Here is a 19,755-nt window from a genome sequence, read left to right as displayed (position 1 = left end):
CTTCTTGATGTCGGAATGTCAATGGTATGTCGGGTATCAAACCGAGCATATAGGCTAAGCTTCCATTAGCTTTGATAGTATATGGTATACACATATATTTTATTTTTTACAGGGTTATACTGTAGGACATCTCCATGTCAAGTTTCAGTGCTTTTATAGGTTTGTTAATTTCATTAATCAGTTCTATGATACTTTTATAATACCCAGGACTAATATAAAAGAAAATGGTTGTGGATTTGATTTCCCTCCTTCACACTAATGTGACATAGAGAGTCTTGCTGTGATAATGAGTACCAGCTATGGATATATTGAACCTCTAAAAGCGCTACCTCCCAGTCACCTTTGAGATCTATTGGCTTGGCGAATCTAGTAGTATAGTGAGAAATCTTGTTATTCGGATAAATACCCATTGATGTGTTGCTTTGAAGGGTCACAAAGAATCCGCACTCATCTATGGCTTAGTGATTTAAGGTAACAGTTATGTTTGTGATGATTTCTTTTAAATTCTAATGCTCGATGTTAACTACGTCTTTGGCAGGAACCCAGAAATTGAATTTTTCTGGCCACCCCACCCACTTTACCAGACAGACTTTTTTCCGGTTTTGGATCTAAACGGACAAGATTTTCTCTATTTTGAACGCTCTGTCTTTTCAATGATAATCTTTTCTAAGTAAGGGTAATAAAACTCTCCTTCAATTTCTTGATTATCATAATCACGCAGTTTATATACCAGAGGATCTCTCGCAATTCAATTCAATTTTATTTGTATAGCGCTTTTAGCAATTGTCATTGTCGCAAAGCAGCTTTACACAATCAAAATAATTATTTAAGTTTGTATGAAATGTGAATGTGTATGAATCAAAATGGTCAGTTTGTTCCTGGTGAGCAAGCCGCGGCAAGGAAAACTCCTTGAGATGGGAATAGGAAGAAACCTTGAGAGGAACCAGACTCAACAGGGAACCCATCCTCATCTGGGTGAAACAGAAAGCAGTAAATGATCTGCATTTATACAGTGTGTAGGGTGGGAGGCAGTTCAGCTATAATAGTTGATGGTAATTGATGTTAATATGGAGTCCAGGTAGTTATTGAAGACCCAGGTAGACTTGTAGGAAGTTCCAGTCCTGAACTATCGAACTGTCAAGTCCCCAGAGAAACAGTTGCCAACACCAGTCAAGGCCAGAACCATTTTCTAGGTAGAGAGAATCATCCCCAGACACCAGACGCATCCCAGAGAGACACGGGGCATCCATGTGACGAGATCTTCAACCAGAAGCGGGGCACCAGGATGGGTCAGACAGGTCCGGAGGGCAGAGGGAGTCTGGATCACTGGCAGCTCAGGAACGACATGTGTAGCTCGACAGAGAGAGGGAAAGAGTGAAAGGGGGAGAGAGGAAAGAGAAAGCGGGTGAGAAAGAGAAGAAGAGGAGAGATGGCTGGTCACAGTCACACAATGTATAATGTGAATGTATATTAACTGTAGAGTGCAAGCAGAGACTCCGGCAGGACTAACTCTAACAGCATAACTAAAAGGGAGAGCCAGAAGGAAACACAAACATGGGGCTTCCTGACATGTAAAGCAAACAATCACCTCACCGTCAACAAACCTGAGTGATCAATGAGAGTGAGGAAGACAGCATCCAAACATACCAGTTCACCATAATACTCTACGTCCATGAGTCCCCCAGATCTGCTCCTTTACCTAAGGCAAATCTATTTATAAAAATGCTTTGCTAAATAAATAGGTTTTTAGCCTGGACTTAAACACTGAGACTGTGTCTGAGTCCCGAACACTATTTGGAAGACTATTGCATAATTTTGGGGCTTTGCTCCCAGCTGTAGTTTTCATAATACGCGGTACTGATAAGCAGCCTGCATCCTTTGATCGAAGTAGGCGTGGCGGTTCGTAAGACACTAGCAGTTCGCTCAGGTACTGCGGCGCGAGACCATTTAATGCTTTATACGTCAAGAGTAGTATTTTAAAATCGATGCAAAATTTCACAGGGAGCCAATGGAGTGAAGATAAGATAGGGGTGATGTGCTCATATCTTCTGGTTCTAGTGAGGACTCTCGCTGCTGCATTCTGGACTAGCTGAAGCTTATTTATGCATCTAGTTGAACAACCAGACAGTAAGGCATTACAATAGTCCAACCTAGAGGTGATAAAAGCATGAACTAGTTTTTCTGCATTGTTTAGCGACAATATATTTCTTATCTTATTTCTGAGGTGAAAGAATGCTATCCTGGTAATATTATCTACATGAGCTTCAAATGAAAGGCTGGAATCAATAATCACGCCAAGGTCTTTTACTGTTGCATTTGATGGAACAGAAAGGCCATCTAAAGTTACGGTGTGATCTAAAATTTTACTCCTAGCTGTATGCGGTCTTATGACTAGAACTTCTGTCTTATCCAGATTAATCAGGTTTTGCTGAGACATATAACTGTGTGTCGTCAGCATAACAATAAAAACTAATATCATGCTTACGGATCATGTTGCCCAGAGGAAGCATGTAAAGGGAAAAAAGCAGTGGGCCTTAAACTAAACCCTGCGAAACACCAAACTCCACTAGACAACATGCAGAATAATCACCATTTAAGTGTACATTCTGATACCGATCGGTCAGATAGGATCTGAGCCAGGAGAGGGCTGTACCCTTAATTCCTACTACATTTTCTAATCTGTGAAGAAGAATAGCTTGATAAATGGTGTCAAAAGCTGCACTGAGGTTGCATTAAATAAAAATCTAGGATTATTTTTGTTATTTTTTATAAGAGTGGAGAGATATGTTAATCTAGCTACACTAAGAGCTAAGGAATCCGCTCAGAAATGGTAAAATATTCATCCTTTTTGCTCATAGCATTTTTCAAACTGCCTTTTTAAACAAGAAATTCTAACAGTATCACTGACTTTAAACTTAAATTTTAGTTTCTTTACTTTCGGTGACCATAGTCCATAAAGGGTTTTAAATACGCAAAAAAAAGAAATTGGCTTCATTTACATCGATAAGTTTCATTTTAATGCTGGAATGGTAACTGTTATTGTAGACGTGAATCAAATCCTGCACAATTTTGATGTATTTTCTTGTGTTAAAAGCTGTAAAATATCTCCACATCCTAGTCTTTAGGGTTCTGTTGAATCTTTTAAACACCGAAGCCTTTTGACCCTTACCAGTGGCAAAGTGAGTAATGTTGTGTTTCATCATTAAGGTTTGAAACTGTTTGTTGAAAAACTCCTTCCCTTGATCAGTGTGTAATTTTGCATGTAATACCCATGCGTTATCATTACTGTCTGACAAGTTGCTCATATCAACTATCAGCTTGCCATTGTTCATCAATGTTTTTTACAAAAACTTTGTTTTTTTAAAAAACTTGGTAGATATCGGTTTATGTAGAGTGTATGCATCCTGCTCTGCTAACCAGTTTTTTTTTATCTCAGAATCATTAACTCTTTTTCCTATTTTCCTATTTTCTCTATAATGGCTCTTTGGAAACTTTCAACACCACCATACGACCCTGGGTCTGACGGTGTATAATATATATTCTTCAACAAACGCTCAGTCATTTTGGGGTATCGAGACAAGAATGACCAAACATCAGTGTAGGCTATGCCTTTATTCCCAGGCAACTCATAATGTAAGTAAGATTTACATTTTTGTTCATTAAATATTCAAACAGGTAATCAAAAATATTAAAGACATCAACGTTTTCCTTTCTAAGTAATTTAGAAACACACATATCGGTTACATAGGTTAAGATACATATTACATGACTAGTTTTGCAGTCAAAAGGTTCAGCAAACATAGCAGATAAAACTCGGTAAACATAAGTGTTGAAAAAATATTCAATATTTAGATTACACAGAGTTTTCCGTAAAATTTCGTACGTAGCTCATGAAACTTTCTAGTCGATAAACAGCGTCTTCAACAACAGGAAGTTGATTAGAAAAAATATAAGGGTCGCCAACTCTCAGTTCAACGATTTGTTGGAGAGCAGAGGAGAATCTTCAGAATTCTCAGATCGTTCTCGGAATCAGAATTGATGTAACGCGTTTTAAAGTTTCCCATGTATGTGGCTGATCAGGGGGCTCCAGAGATGAGTGAAAGGTCCAGTAGTTCACAATGTCTTCATAGACTCGTTCTCCACAAATTTCTTTAGTTTTCTCTTTGAGCTCGCTCAGCACAGTTTTGATGTTGGCCTCATCTTGCCAATCGCACACAGCAGCTTCAGCAATGGCCAGAATGTTTTTTCCAGGGATGGCGTGCGGTTAATTCCACACAGTTTCAGAGCTCTTGCTAAAGTGTATGTAATGTGTGTGTGCGTGTGTGTATGTGTGTGTGTGTGACACACGGGGTTATTTAACATCATTACAATCTTTAATCATACACTCTGTTTGGAAAATGGCAACATAATTACAATTAAATAATTATATCATTAATTCTTTTTTAAATACGATGACTTAGATTTGTCAGCATATTTATCAATTACTTGTCAACATGTTTCTTAATTACTTCCTTAATTACTCGTAAGCATTTTTCACAATTGCTATAAACTTTGACCTAGACATGTCAACATATTTATTAATTATGATTACCCTTGACCTTTGAGCAATCAATCAAAATGATCCTACTTTTGACAGAATATACTCTCCATTTCTCTCTAATGTATTTTGACTTTGTGCTTATAAATACATATGTATCTATCCAAAACCAGGCACAGAGATATGTTTAAATTTCTTAATCAATAAAAAGGGAAAGTATTCACAACCACAAATAAATAACATTAGTCATTTGTTGTAAAGTTGGAGTAGACTGCTTTGATCTTTTTGCAGCATTGTGACTTTTTGCCCATTCCTCTTGTCTTTAAACCTGAAGGAGTTGGACTCTCAGTTAATCCTTCATGGCACGGATTCAACAAGCTGCTGGAAACATTCATTAGAGGTCCATGTTGACATTTGTCAACATTTCTTGCTTGCAAATCCATGATGTGAATCTCCTATTTCACCATATCCCAAAGGTGCTGTATTGGATTGATATCATGTAACAGTGGAGGTCATTTGAATACAGTGATCTCACTGTCATGTTCAATAAACCAGTTTAAGATGATTTTAGCTTTATGAGCTGTGGTCATGAAAGGAAGAACATGGTCAGTAAGAGACTCAGGTAGGCTGTGGCATTTAAACAATGTTCAATTGATACTAATAGGCCCAAAGTTTGCCAAGGAAATGTTGCCCACACTATTACACCACCACAACGTCAGGTAATGTTTTTCAAATCTTCTAAGTGTTGTCAAATTTTGGTAAGGCAATGTAAAATCTGGCGTTGGTTTCCTGTACTTAAGGTTAGACTTATGTTCAAAGATGCTCTTCTGCAGACCCTATTTGTCAGTGTACAGTATGTTACCATTTTTAAAAAATATTATAAGCAGTATATTTTGTGAAGTTTTCCTTAACTCAACTGTTTAAGAGGCTAATTAAAAATAAATGCATTAAAAATACCTTTAGTTTAATAGTCTGGTGATCTTAGATCTGAAGTTTTCTCCAATAACTTATTAAAAACCATAAAAAATATTTAACATCAGTTTGTGTGTGTGCGTGTGTGTGTAAAAAGCAATCTGGCTTTCAGTGGAAAACAGAGCACTGGAATTTGCTTCCCCTCGAGAAGAATGTAAACAGTTCATGGGGCCCCTGTTTTCCTTGGATATCACAAGAGACTGATTATATAACCATGAACTCTGGTGAATGTGATCTGTGTGCACATGTAGATGTGTTAGGATAGAAGGACATTAGAATACTATCCAAGTGTGCTTTAGGTTTTACTAAATAATCTATCCTCAGGCAAAAATTGCTATGATTTTTTATTCCTTATACGAGTTGTTCACTTTAACAGAATGGATGATTTTCACTGCTGTTTTCTTGGTTTTTATTAATATTGTCTGGAACAAAAATCCACCAAACTTTCCTCCAGGACCTCCACCTTTGCCTTTCCTGGGAAATGTTTTTACAGGAGTTGACTATAAAACTATGAATAAGGTTAGTTTTTTTTTATTATTATTATTATTATTATTATTATTATTATTTATGGTGGAAGATGGATGGTCACAAACCTGGTCACCTTTCTTAAAGTTATTTAGCCAAAGCATTAACGCAATTTGTTTACAAATTATTAGCATTTGGTTTAATTTGAGTTATTACATCTCTGCAAATACTGCATGATCTTGGGTTATTCTGATGTGATGTGATGTTGTCGTTTCCTTTAAATATACACTCTAAATAACAACAGTTATATTTGAAGAAATAGTGTCAGCAGTTCACAAAAATCTAAACAAAACTACTAATCTTACCAATAAATGCACCAGTAAGAAAAAAACATAAGAAACATAAGAAAATTTTTTTGTCCAGAGCTGTACCGTGTGTGTGTGTGTATATATATATATATATATATATATATATATATATATATATACACAGTATGATCAATAAGTATTTGATCACCCTGTGTTTCTCTTACTTAGAAATCATGGAGGGGTCTACAGTTTTCAGCATAGGTGCATTTCCACTTTAAGAGACAAAATCTAAGAAGAAGAATCTGGAAATCACATTGTATGATTTATTAACGTTTTATTTGTGAATTCTTGCGTCAAATAAGTATTTGATCACTTGCTTATCAGCCAGATTTCTGACCTTCAAAGACCAGTTATTTTGCTTTTAAATAGTCCATATACTTCTTACGGAGCCACTCCTTGGTTTTCCTGGCTGTGTGCTTTGGGTCATTGTCATGTTGAAAGACCCAGCCTGACTGATGGAAGGAGGTTTTTGCCCAATATGTCACAATACATGGCCCCATTCATCCTCTCCTTAATACAGTGCAGTCGTCCTGTCCCCTGTGCAGAAAAACACCCCCAGAGCATAAAGCTTCCAGCCCCATGCTTCAATGTATGGTATTATTGGAATGATACTCATCATTCTTCTTCCTCCAAACACGGCGAATGGAGTTAAGAACAAAAATTCTATTTTGGTCTCATCTGACCACAGGACATTTCTCCCATGACTCCTTTGGATCATCCAGATGGTCCCTGGCAAACTTCAGATGGGCATGGACATGGGCTGACTTAAGCAGGGGACCCTTCCGTGCGATGCAAGTTTTTAAACCATGACGTATTGTATTACTGATAGTAGCCTTGGAAACGATGGTCCCAGCTTTCTTCACGGCATTGACCAGCTCCTCCCGTGTAGTTCTGGGCTAATTCTTCACCATTCTTAGCATCATTGATACCCCATAGATCTACTTAGACTTTGGCTGATGGGGTGCACCAGTGTCTTTATCCAATTAAATTTTATTTGTATAGCGGTTTTAACAATTGGCATTGTTCCAAAGCAGCTTTACACAATCAAAAGAATTATTTAATTTTGTATGGAATTTGAATGTGTATGAATAAAAAATTGTTAGATAGACCCTGGTGAGCAAGCCGAGGGCGACAGTGGCAAGGAAAAACTACCTTAGATGGTAGTAGGAAGAAACCTTGACAGGAACCAGACTCAACAGGGAACCCATCCTCATTTGGGTGAAACAGAGAGCAGGAATTGATCTGCATTTATACTGTGTGTTAGTTGGCAGAGAGAGGGAAGGAGAAAGAGGGGGAGAGAGGGAAGAGAAAGGGCAGGAGAGAGAGCAGAAGAGAAAAGATAACAGTTAGGTATGGTCACAGTCATATAATGTATAATGTAAATGTATATTCACTGTAGAGTGCAAGCAGAGACTCCGGCAGGACTAACTATGACATCATAACTAAAAGGGAGAGCCAGAAGGAAACACAAACATGAGGGCTTCCTGAGATGTAAAGCAACCAATCACCTCACCGTCCGCAAACCTGAGTGATCAATGAGTGATCCATGAGTCCCCCCAGATCTGCTCCTTTACCTAAGGCAAATCTATTTATAAAAGTGCTTGGCTAAATAAATAGGTTTTTAGCCTGGACTTAAACACTGAGACTGTGTCTGAGTCCCGAACACTATTTGGAAGACTATTCCATAATTTTGGGGCTTTGTAAGAAAAATCTCTGCCCCGTGCTGTAGTTTTCATAATACGCGGTACTGATAAGCAGCCTGCATCCTTTGTTAGAAGTAGGCGTGGCGGATCGTGAGACACTAGCAGTTCACTCAGATACTGCAGTGCGAGACCATTTAATGCTTTATACGTCAAGAGTAGTATTTTAAAATCAATGTGAAATTTCACAGGGAGCAAATGCAGTGAAGATAAAATAGGTGTGATGTGCTCATATCTTCTGGTTCTAGTGAGGACTCTCGCTGCTGCATTCTGGACTAGCTGAAGCTTATTTATGCACCTAGTTGAACAACCAGACAGTAAGGCATTACAATAGTCCAACCTAGAGGTGATAAAAGCATGAACTAGTTTTTCATTTAGCGACAATATATTTCTTATCTTGGCAATATTTCTGAGGTAAAAGAATGCTATCCTGGTAATATTATCTAAATGAGCTTCAAATGAAAGGCTGCAATCTATAATCACACCGAGGTCTTTTACTGTTGCACTTGATGGAACAGAAAGGGCATTTAAAGTTACAGAGTGATCTAGAATCTTACTTCTAGGTGGATGTGATCCTATGACTAGAACTTCTGTCTTATCTGGGTTAAGCAGAAGGAAGTTAATTAGCATCCAATTTCTTATGTCCTGCACACATTGCTCAACTTTAGTAAGCTGGTTTATCTCATCAGGTTTTGCTGAGACATATAACACTGTGTCATCAGCATAACAGTAAAAACTAATACCATGCTTACGGATTATGTTGCCCAGAGGAAGCATGTAAAGGGAAAAAAGCAGTGAGCCTAAAACTAAACCCTGTGGAACACCAGACTCCACTAAAGAACATGTAGAATAATCACCATTTAAGTCTACATACGGATACCAATCGGTAAAACAGGATCTGAGCCAGGAGAGAGCTGTACCCTTAATTCCTACTACCTTTTCTAATCTGTTAAGAAAAATACTATGGTGTCAAAAGCTGCACTGAGGTCGAGTAAAACAAGCATGGTTACACAACCCTGATCAGAGGCCAATAGGAGGTCATTTGCTACTTTAACGATTGCTGTCTCTGTGCTGTGATGAGGCCTAAATCCTGACTGATACAGTTCATGTATGCCATTTCTATGTAGATATGAGCATAGCTGCTCCGCTACTATCTTTTCCAGAATCTTAGAGATAAAGGGGAGGTTTGATATTGGTCTGTAACTGGACAGCTGACAGGGGTCGAGGTCAGGTTTCATAATAATCGATTTAATAACTGATAATTTAAAAGATTTTGGAACATACCCAATGCTGAGTGAAGAATTAATTATTCTCAACAGGGGTTCTGTTATTGCTGGTACTATCTGTTTAAGAAAATGTGTCGGTACAGGATCTAATATACAGGTTGATTCAATTCAATTCAATTTTATTTGTATAGCGCTTTTAGCAATTTTCATTGCCGCAAAGCAGCTTTACACAGTCAAAAGAATTATTTAAGTTTGTCTGAAATGTGAATTTGTATGAATCAAAATGGTCAGTTTGTCCCTGGTGAGCAAGCCGAGGGCGACAGTGGCAAGGAAAAACTCCCTGAGATGGTAATAGGTTGATGAATTTGCAGAAGAGATAAGTGAAATTACTTCATTCTCTTCAAGGGGAGTAAAGTATTCCAGGTTCTGATCTGACATCTAGTTTAAGTCTGCATCAATTATACTGTTTGGTTTCAAAGCCTCAATTTTATGCCTGATATTTAAAATTTTGTTATTAGAAAAGTTTATAAAGTCCTCACTATTACACGATGTTGTTGTGGAGATTTCTGCAGTGGTCTTATTTCTGGTTAATTTGGCTACAGCATTAAATAAAAATCTAGGATTATTTTTGTTATTTTCTATAAGAGTGGAGAGATATGTTGATCTAGCTACACTAAGAGCTTTTCTATAGTTCAGGATGCTCTCCTTCCATGCTATTTGAAATACTAACAAATTAGGTTGACGCCATTTACGTTCTAATTTCAGAGCGGTCTGTTTTAAAGAGCGTGTATGATCGTTATACCAGGGAGCGAGTTTCTTATCTCTAATAATTTTTCTTTTAACATTTGTCTTTATGACAGCTAACGACCTCAAACAGGTGCTACTAATTTAGAATCAAGAGCAGAGTTTATCTGGACTATTTAAAAGCAAAATAACTGGTCTTTTAGGGTCAGAAATCTGGCTGATAAGCAAGTTATCAAATACCTATTTGACACAGTAATTCACAAATAAATTGTAAAAGAAATCATACAATGTGATTTACAGATTTTTCTTTTATATACTGTCTCTCACAGTGGAAATGCACCTATGCTTAAAATTGTAGACCCCTCCATAATTTCTAAGTAAGAGAACAGGGTGATCAAATACTTATTAACCTCACTTTATATAAATATATCCAGTTCTTAATCCATAGGGTTTAAAATGATGTTGGTCCACCCTTTTCAGCTACGTACAGTATAACAGCTTCAATTCTTTTGGAAAGGCTTCCCAGACTTTTTACTTCTACTCCTTACATTTTCACGCAATTATCTGTACTTTCTTCTCCTTACATTTAAAAAAAAGCCTCGTTACTCCTATTTTATTTCAGCTTGTCATTCAAAAAACAAACAAAAACATCTGGACAAATCGCGCCATCCGGATGGAGTGAATTTGATTGTAGTTGGATGAGAAGTATAAACATACCATTCCGACACCCTATTGGTTGGTACGCGATCCATTGCACATGCACATGACGTCACGTCACACACTCCAGCAAGGACGTTTGAATAAAATTGAATTTTCGGTTGATAAGGTTGTGATAAGTAGACGAAGATGTCCGTGATAGTGACTCAAGATTCGAGCAAAATGTCACAACCAAGCACCAGCGAGGAAGGCAGACAACCTCTGAGGCTGTCACATAGCAGCTGTATTTGTACTGACATTAGATTACACACTCATCAGGCAATGTCTATTAGCAACTGACTGCACTCAGACCAAAGGGGGCTGAATAATTACGCACACCCCACTTTGCAGTTATTTGTAAAAAAATGTTTGGAATCATGTATGTTTTTTGTTTCACTTCTCACGTGTACACCAATTTGTAGTGGTCTTTCACGTGGAATTCCAATAAAATTGATTCATGTTTGTGGCTGTAATGTGACAAAATGTGGAAAAGTTTAAGGGGGGCCAAATACTTTTGCAAGCCACTGTAAACACACACACACACACACACATATATATACATATATATACAATTTTTTTGGGATGAATCACTTGTAATAATCATTCATTCTGACAGCACTAATGTTTATTGTAAACAACCACACAAGGGTAATTGTTACTAAGCCTGCCCTGGGTACACAAATTTTCTTGTATGTTGCCCTCACAGATTCCTGCAGCTAAGCTTGGATGTACATTTACATTCCAATAAAGGTTACCGATGACACGCCTCTGAAGTTTGACTTTTTGCACCATTAAAATACTTATAGGCAACTAGTTATCATATCTTCTTCTCCATAAAACATGTTAATGCTCAGTAGTACACGTATATGGTTCTTTAATGTATTTGCATTGTACAAAAATGCATTCTTTTTCAATTGCCATATACAGTATCCCAAATCACTATGGCTGTTAAAAAATACAGCAAAAAAACAACATTTTTTTCTTTTCTTTATTTGAGGTGTTAGTGCAGTATATATGCCCGTGGCACAGCCTAAGCTTTTATCCTTAATGCTTTTTTCCCCTCACATTACTTTTACTTTTATACTTTAAGTAGTTTTGAAACCAGCACTTTTACACTTTTACTTGAGTAAAAATCTTGAGTTGATAATTCAACTTCTAAAGAAGTCTTTTTAAACCCTAGAGTATCTATACTTCTACTCAAGTAATGAATGTGAATACTTTTGACACCACTGTGAGCCAGAACTTCTTGTTGAAGAACGGTCAAAAATGCCTATAAACATGCGTCCAAACCTTGTGGAAAACCTTCCCAGAAGAGTTGAAACTGTTTTAGGAGGGTCAGTGGTTAAGGCATTGGACTACAGTTCAGAAGGTCTTAAGTTTACGTTTACATTTAGGCATTTGGCAGACACTTTTATCCAGAGTGACTTACATTTTTATCTCATTACACATCTGAGCAGTTGAGGGTTAAGGGCCTTGCTCAAGGGCCCAACAGTGGCAACTTGGTGGTTGTGGGGTTTGAACCTGGGATCTTCCGAACCGTAGTCCAATGCCAAGTTTAAATCCCATAACCACTAAGTTGTTCCTGTTGGGCCCTTGAGCAAAACTCTTAACTTCTCAGATATAAAATCAGATAATGTAATTCACTCTGGATAAGGGTATCTGCCTAATCCTTCAATTTTATAGCTGCAAAGAGTGAGCCAACATCATATTAAACCCTATGGATTAAGAAGTGGATGTAACTCAAGTTCATATGCATGCTGAGTAACCAAGAAAAAATAATATGGCCATTTCTCAATATATAAATTTGCCTTTTTTTTTCAGTTAGCAGAAAAATATGGGAATATTTTCAGTCTCAGGAGAGGTACCACCAAAATTGTGTATGTTTCTGGATATGATATGGTGAAAAAAGCTCTTCAAAGTGAAAGCTTTGCTCGCTATGTTACACCTTTATTTGATGAAATTTACAAAGGCAGAGGTAAGTCAATCTGAACACTACTTCTTACTATTTACTACATTATCTTATGCATTATTTAGATTCTTGAAGACAATTGGGAAAATATTTAAAACTCCTTCAGCATACCAAAGCTTGATGTACAATACTGTTCAAAAGTCTTGAGCCTCAGTTCTTCATATTTTGCTTCTAAAGTGCAAGACCTTCTTATATTTTTTTAAGGTAGTTATGGAAAATTCTGTTAATCCACAAACAGCTCAGATGTTAATAGCAAGCAACAAAGAAGAAGTTTTTATCAAGATTCGTACTTTATTTTCATTTAAATAAGACAGTCTAAGACAGTTTGTTACCGTTTCTTGACATAATACTGTGGCCACACAAAATTTTTTTTTTAAGACTCAAAAACCCCCATGACTGGTTCTTAATTTCCCCCCCCCCAACTTAGAAAATCCTGTTTCTACATAAACCAAAAAAAGGTCTTCTTCTTCTTTGCAGCTTGTCACAGTAAAACATTTCTAATGATTTTTTTATGCAAGCTACATCATTTTATTTACTTACTGTAAATATGAAGAAATGAGGGGTGGTTCAAGACATTTGCATATATTTTTCATTTTTATTTTAACATCTATCTTTTTGATTCATGAAACTTTTTCATTTTTTTTCTATCATGAACCATGGCTGAAAAAGGTCTGTCATTTACAAATGGCTACTCATGGAAGAAGCACCAACAATTTTCTGTTAGTTTCCTTAAAAACTTTGGAGAAAGCAGGGAAGCTCTACAACACACAATCCATCAGGAGTGCCATTACCTTTGTGAAGCATTTAAAGAGGAACATGGTGAGTTCTGTAGTAGTGGGGCAGGAACTAGTGTTTTACACTTAAACTATAGTACAGTGGTGCAGCAGGTACTGTAGCATTGCTGCCTTACAGCTCCTGGGCTCTGGTCCAGCTTGGGATACTTGACCTTTTACTTATTCTTTTGTCTTGCATGCAGGCTGTCCCTTCTACCCTCTCTTTAAAATCAATAATGCAGTAGCCAATGTTATTGGCACCCTGGTATTTGGCCATCGCCATGAGTATGATGACGCCCAGTTTCAGAAACTTCTGCGCATGAGTGCAGAGTCTGTGCATCTTACTGGCTCTGTGTGGAATGAGGTAAAATAATAAGTTTTATATTTGTATTTCTGAAAAAAAATGACAACATTGCAACAGTTTTCATTTGGGCTAATGAACAAGTAAAATATTGTTTAAACTCAAATATGTTGCACAACCTCTAGTATGCATTAGCAGTAACCAACTCAATTTGGACTGTGTATTATTAAACAGCATTTTGTCCTCTACTGTTTTCAGTGGTATGATGCATGTCCAAGCATAATGAAACTCGTACCAGGACCTCATCACACTATCATTGCAAACTATCGTAGACTGGCAGCCTTTTTGAGAGAGAAGATTGATAAACACAAGCAGGACTTGGGTGTGGATGAGCCTAAAGATTACATCTACTCCTACTTAACAGAAATTGAAAAGGTAGTCAAGAGGGATATGTGACATATGCTAATAAAAACATATAGTTGATTGTGTATTGGTATGACAAACAGGCTAAAGAAGACATGAACATGCAAAAGTATGTGGACACCTGACCATCAAACCCATATTTGTTTTTTCCCAAAACTGTTGCAACTAAGCTGGAAGCACACAACCAGGTCGCTGGACCTGAATAGCCCAAACATGTGCATAAAGAGTGCAAAATGTCTATTTTTCTTACTTACATCAGCGCCTGATGTCAATAATGCTGTTAAAGTGAAATAATAAAAAAAACCCACAGCCCCACTCCAAAATCTGTTGGAAAGGTTTTCCAGAACAGTGAATGTCATTATTATGGCCTTATGATGGTCAGGTGGTCATATATATTTTTTTACGTTTATGTCTGTTTGTTAATTTTACTTTAGATTTGTATGTATAATGTGCATTTCCTGGAATAATTTTCAGAGGAGGAATGACAAGGAAGTTCCGTTTAACAGAGAAAACTTGCAGTGGTGTATAGTGGACCTCTTTGAGGGAGGAACAGAGACGACAACTAACACCCTATGCTGGGCTCTGCTTTTCATGATAAACTATCCACTGATACAAGGTATGCATTTCAGTCACAAAAACTCAAATGGCAATATATTAGCATGACACCTGACCACCATAAAGGCCAGGGGTAGCTCAGTGGCCAGGGGCCAGGGGTAGCTCAGTGGTTAAGGCATTGGGCTATCGTTCGGAAGATTCCAGGTTCAAACCCGCAACCACCAAGTTGCCACTGTTGGGCCCTTGAGCAAGGCCCTTAACCCTCAACTGCTCAGATGTGTAATGAGATAAAAATGTAAGTCGCTCTGGATAAGAGCGTCAGCCAAATGCCCAAATGTAAATAAACATTTGTGCTTGCTAAACATTCCATTTTAGATTTAGTCCCCTATTTTGTTGTTATATTAATCTTCTCTCTCCTGGGATGGCTTTCTACTTGATTTTGGAGCATGGCCGTGGGGATTTGTACTTATTTAGCTAAAAGCGGAGAGCTAAGAGCTAACTAGTGCGGTTAGGTCATTTTGTTGGGTGAGGAGGCCTGGGTTTTGTAGTCAGTATTTCAGTTCAGCCCGAAGGAGCTCTGCTGACTTTGGAAAACCATGTCTTCATGGAGCTTTATGCTTACTTTGCGCATGTTGAAACAGGTTTGAACCTCACAGTCCTTTAAGTTAAGGGAAATTGTAAGTGGTGATTGTCGGGTGTCTACAAACATACAGTGCCAAATATACTTTAATAGGAACACATCACTGAAACCTGGTTAAACTCTCCTTTTTTTGATTCGCAGTTGTAATCAATTAAGCCAGTGGCATGTGCTAGCAAGGGCTACAAGAGAGACAAGTCAAGAGCTTCAGTTAAAATTTATATCAAATATCAGAACGGAGAAAGTCTGATCTCTGTGACTTTAAACATGGCAAGGTTGTTGGTACAAGAGTAGCTGCTTTAAGTATTCCGCTGGTCTCCATGGAATTTCACACAAAATAGTCTTTAGAGTTACTTTATAGAGTTAACATGAAATAGTGCAAAAAACTATAAAATACTAAGTAAGAGGCTGTTATAAAAGCCTGTAGATATTACAGGCTTGACTGTGCTCACCTTCCTGAGACCTGAGGTTGATGAAACTGGCAGTATAGGACTAATTGAAGCTTCACCGCATATTATCATTATTATTATTATAAGAAGTAGTAGTAATAGTAGTAGAGAGTATTGCACTGTACCATTTTTCCCCCTTGTTTCTTGCTCTACATTTAAGTATTTATATTGAGTAATCAGAAAAATAATAAAAATCTGTATATCCCAGTAAATGGCTTGCAGTTAACTACCACCAAGACCACCAAGGTTTCTAATTGAATTCAGTGAGCTTGGATCTAAAATTACTGTTGGGTATGACTCAATCCTTATCTTCAGTGATTTTAATATTTGCACTAATAACTAATAGTTTATTGACATTATTGACCTTTGAGTTTGTGCAGCACATTACCAGGCTAACCAATAAATCTGGAAGATTCCAGATCACCTTTGTAGTTTTTCAATGTTGCTTAAAGGACTTAACATTTATCTGGGCCATATATTTACTAAGGGCTCAGAGTAAGAAATCTTTCCCAAGTGGCCAAAAATTCTTAGAATGATGCGATTTTGGTCCTATTTTCAGGAGTAGTAATAAGAGCTATTTATTAAAATCCTTAGAATAGGAAATTACTTTTATCTCCACCTAAATGTAAAAATACACAAACACGTAAAAACTACAATACCCACTATAACATGCAGCCTCCTATATGGCTCTCAGTGACGTAAAAAGTGACATCACACACTTTCCTTGGTGCAGTCTTAGTCCTCGCCGAAAGTAAGAATAGGAAGCTTTATAAAAAACTACCACAGTGTAGGACAATTTTCAGTCCTAAATAAAATATGAGCGTGAATCTGGGGTGCTTAGCAAATACGGGCCCGGGTCTACAAATAGTCAAAAGATGCTGGATTTGTACAAAAGCATCTGAAAAATGGACTTGGTCACACTGATTGTACGTTTGATCTTAATTTGCCTTTCTTGTCTTTTTCTGTTGACCAACAAAGAGTTTCCATCCAAAAACTCTTGCTCACTGGATGTTTTTTCGAAGACTGTTGTGTGAAAATTCAATAGGATCAGCATTTTCAGATTACACTTTTTCATAATTCTGATGTGTAATGCTTTAGACCTACAGTATATCTGCATGTTTTCTAGCTACCACATGATTGAATAATTAAATTGCTGTATAAATTAACAAGTGTGCATGTGTTCCTATTAAAGTATATAGTGATTGTAGTGTATATTAAACATATTGTCTATTTTGTATGAGATTTATCAGTCTAAAAGTACATTACTCCTAAAAATTCCTTCCAATTAGAAAAAGTCCAGGAAGAGATTGAAAGTGTAATTGGACAGATACGTTTACCTACTATGGCAGACAAAGCCAACATGCCCTACACCAATGCTGTGCTTCATGAAGTGCTGAGAAAATGTGATATGGTCCCATTGAACATGTCCAGGGTGGCCACAACAGACACTACACTAGGGGAATATGTGATAACAAAGGTAAGATAATTTATCTTCTGCAACCGCGTTATCCTGATCAGGGTTATGGTGGATCCAAAGTCTAAACTAAAATTAATATGTAATGCAAACTATATGAGACGTTATACTGACTGACTGACTTTATTTTTCTTCAATTAATATCTCCATATATTTGATTTTATTATAATATTTGACAATTACTTGTTTGTTTATAGGGAACTATAATGATTGCCAACATCTCCTCTGTGCTGAATGATAAACATGAATGGGAAACACCAAACACCTTCAATCCGGAGCACTTTCTGGATTCAGAGGGCCGTTTCCGCAGGAGAGATGCTTTTCTTCCGTTCTCTGCAGGTGCAGTGGAATGTTTTCATTATCTGAATTTAGATAATTAATCTTGTATGCAGTGTTAAAACTTCTATGCTTTACTACACTAAGCTGTTGAAATGGAAACAGTCATGATCGTCATATAGCTACCTGTTTTTTTTGTAGGTAAGAGGATGTGTCCTGGAGAGTACCTGGCACGCGTGGAATTGTTCCTGGTCTTCACCTGCCTCCTGCAAAAATTTACATTTAAACCTCCACCTGGAGAAGAGCCCAATATGGATTCTCAGCTCGGTTTTACGCAGGTCCCCGTGCCGTATAAGTTGTGCGCCTCCCAACGATAAAGTCTTAGACAGATTTCTATCCACTCCTGAATATATTGTTACTGTTTAAAAAATATATAGAAAGAAGTTAATATAGAACTTTACTAAGTTACTAACATACAGTATGTACATATAAAGAAAATTTTAAATCCAACTTAAGTTTTGGAATTATTATTATTAAAAACTATAGAATACTTGCTAAAAATAAAAACATCAATTATTCACAATGAGTTATCTTATTTTGAGGTCTTCCTTGACTTTCTATAATAATGCAATTTGTATTCAATTTAAAGAAATTTGTTGCCTTAAGGCCTTGTATTTTTGAAGTAAGTATAATATTTGTTGTATTTCAATCTAGTTTTAAAGGAGAACTATTATGCAAAGTTCACAAGTTTAGACATTTACACGGAAAAATAAAAAATGAGAGAAAAACACTCCCTGCTGTTTGCTCTTTTACATTTTCTCCCTAATGTGAACTAATACACCAAGAGACCCTTCCCCACCTCAATGCTCAGCTCCACCTAGTTCTGATGTTTCTGAATGTTCCCTTTAAAGAGCTACAAGAAATAAGGTTAACAGGTTGCAGCTAACTAATAAAGGTTTATTTAGTGATCTTTAGCTCTTAAGAAGGGCAGTATTTAGCATAAAAACTTGACTTTTTTAGCCCTAAATTGTTTTAACATTTCTATCGTTAAATATTGAGGATGTTGTCTTAAATGAATGTGTTATATATATATAAATAGGAGTAGTATATGGGAGTAGAAAAACAGGTAGGAATTGCTTAAAAAGGTCCTGATCATAAAGATTTCCAGTTCCTGAATTCTGATCGGCTAGGACAATGCATTTCCTTAAAGTGGTATTCTGGGGCAGTTCATGTAAATCTACAGTTCACTTAAAGCAAAAATAGTGCATTTGGAAAAGGAGTGAACAGAAAGAAGAACAATTATGCCAGAAAGCTGTATGTAAGTTATATTTCAGCTGGAATGTTAATATAAACATTTTAAAGACCTTTGAGACACATGTTTAAAAAGGAATATAAGATACAATCTTTGATATTTACTCAGTATATATTCAGTGAATTCTCTTTCTCCTTCCCTACTTTAAAAATATTTTAAAGTTTGCGTTCTCGAATGATTAAAATGAATAACATATGCAAGTTAAATAAATGAAATTTTTGTCCAAAATATTTAACATTTTTATTTACTTAATACAATAAAGCAGAAGCATTTATAAAAAGCTGCATTTATGACACTCATGTCTAATCATGTACAACTTATGTACTTATTATCTTATTCCTAAAAATGTGTCTCTATCTAGCCTTACTGTAACTATATGAAGTTTTGACCTGTTGAAGATCTGTTGTAATCCAAGCAATATGATAAGACTCCAGGTGCTGTTTCTGAAAGAATAAATGATTAATCATTGTCTTTGCATGATAGATAGTATTTGGACTGTTCAGGTTGTGTGTTTGTGTGTGTGTGTGCGTGTGTGTGTAAGTGTGTGTAAAGGTAAAAAGAACACAGTCTCTGAATTCCAGTTCTCTTGACTCCCTCCTTTGTAGAAGGAAAGGATTTTCAACAGTTACAGTGTTAATGGTCTTCAAAGTAAACCTGCGTCCATGTAGAACATTTAGTTTTGAGTAACCGCCATGATTGTTCTGTCCCAGATGATTAGGCTCTAGAGGGCATCACTGACTCTGTACAAATTAGAACTGCTGCAAAATTGAAAAATACAAGGTAAAACATAAACTAAATGATTTCTTTATTGAGAACACCTGTTCACCATCTTATTCATGCAGTTATCTAGTATGTGAAATTTGTGGCAACAGTGAATT

General features: G+C 36.7%; 1 protein-coding gene across 1 annotated transcript; it reads left to right on the top strand.

Moving 5' to 3' along the window:
- The first annotated feature begins 5,749 nt into the window (after positions 1-5,749).
- Positions 5,750-18,378, top strand: LOC128515194 (cytochrome P450 2J2-like). The gene is made up of 9 exons (XM_053489264.1): positions 5,750-6,028; positions 12,530-12,683; positions 13,347-13,496; positions 13,654-13,814; positions 14,010-14,186; positions 14,649-14,790; positions 17,105-17,292; positions 17,487-17,628; positions 17,767-18,378. The coding sequence occupies exons 1-9, from the start codon at positions 5,846-5,848 to the stop codon at positions 17,940-17,942; spliced, it is 1,473 nt and encodes a 490-aa protein (XP_053345239.1). The 5' UTR covers positions 5,750-5,845; the 3' UTR covers positions 17,943-18,378.
- The last annotated feature ends 1,377 nt before the right edge of the window (positions 18,379-19,755 follow it).

Source organism: Clarias gariepinus, chromosome 27 (assembly GCF_024256425.1).
Source record: "Clarias gariepinus isolate MV-2021 ecotype Netherlands chromosome 27, CGAR_prim_01v2, whole genome shotgun sequence".
In the NCBI taxonomy this organism is placed as follows: Eukaryota; Metazoa; Chordata; class Actinopteri; order Siluriformes; family Clariidae; genus Clarias; species Clarias gariepinus.
This window is presented reverse-complemented; position numbering and strand designations above follow the sequence as displayed.

Coding starts and splice junctions, on each gene's coding strand:
- LOC128515194 (XM_053489264.1), top strand. CDS start 5,846: ATGATTTTTTATTCCTTATACGAGTTGTTCACTTTAACAGAATGGATG. Junction 13,497..13,653: donor AGCATTTAAAGAGGAACATG/GTGAGTTCTGTA, acceptor TCTTGCATGCAG/GCTGTCCCTTCTACCCTCTC. Junction 13,815..14,009: donor CTGGCTCTGTGTGGAATGAG/GTAAAATAATAA, acceptor TACTGTTTTCAG/TGGTATGATGCATGTCCAAG.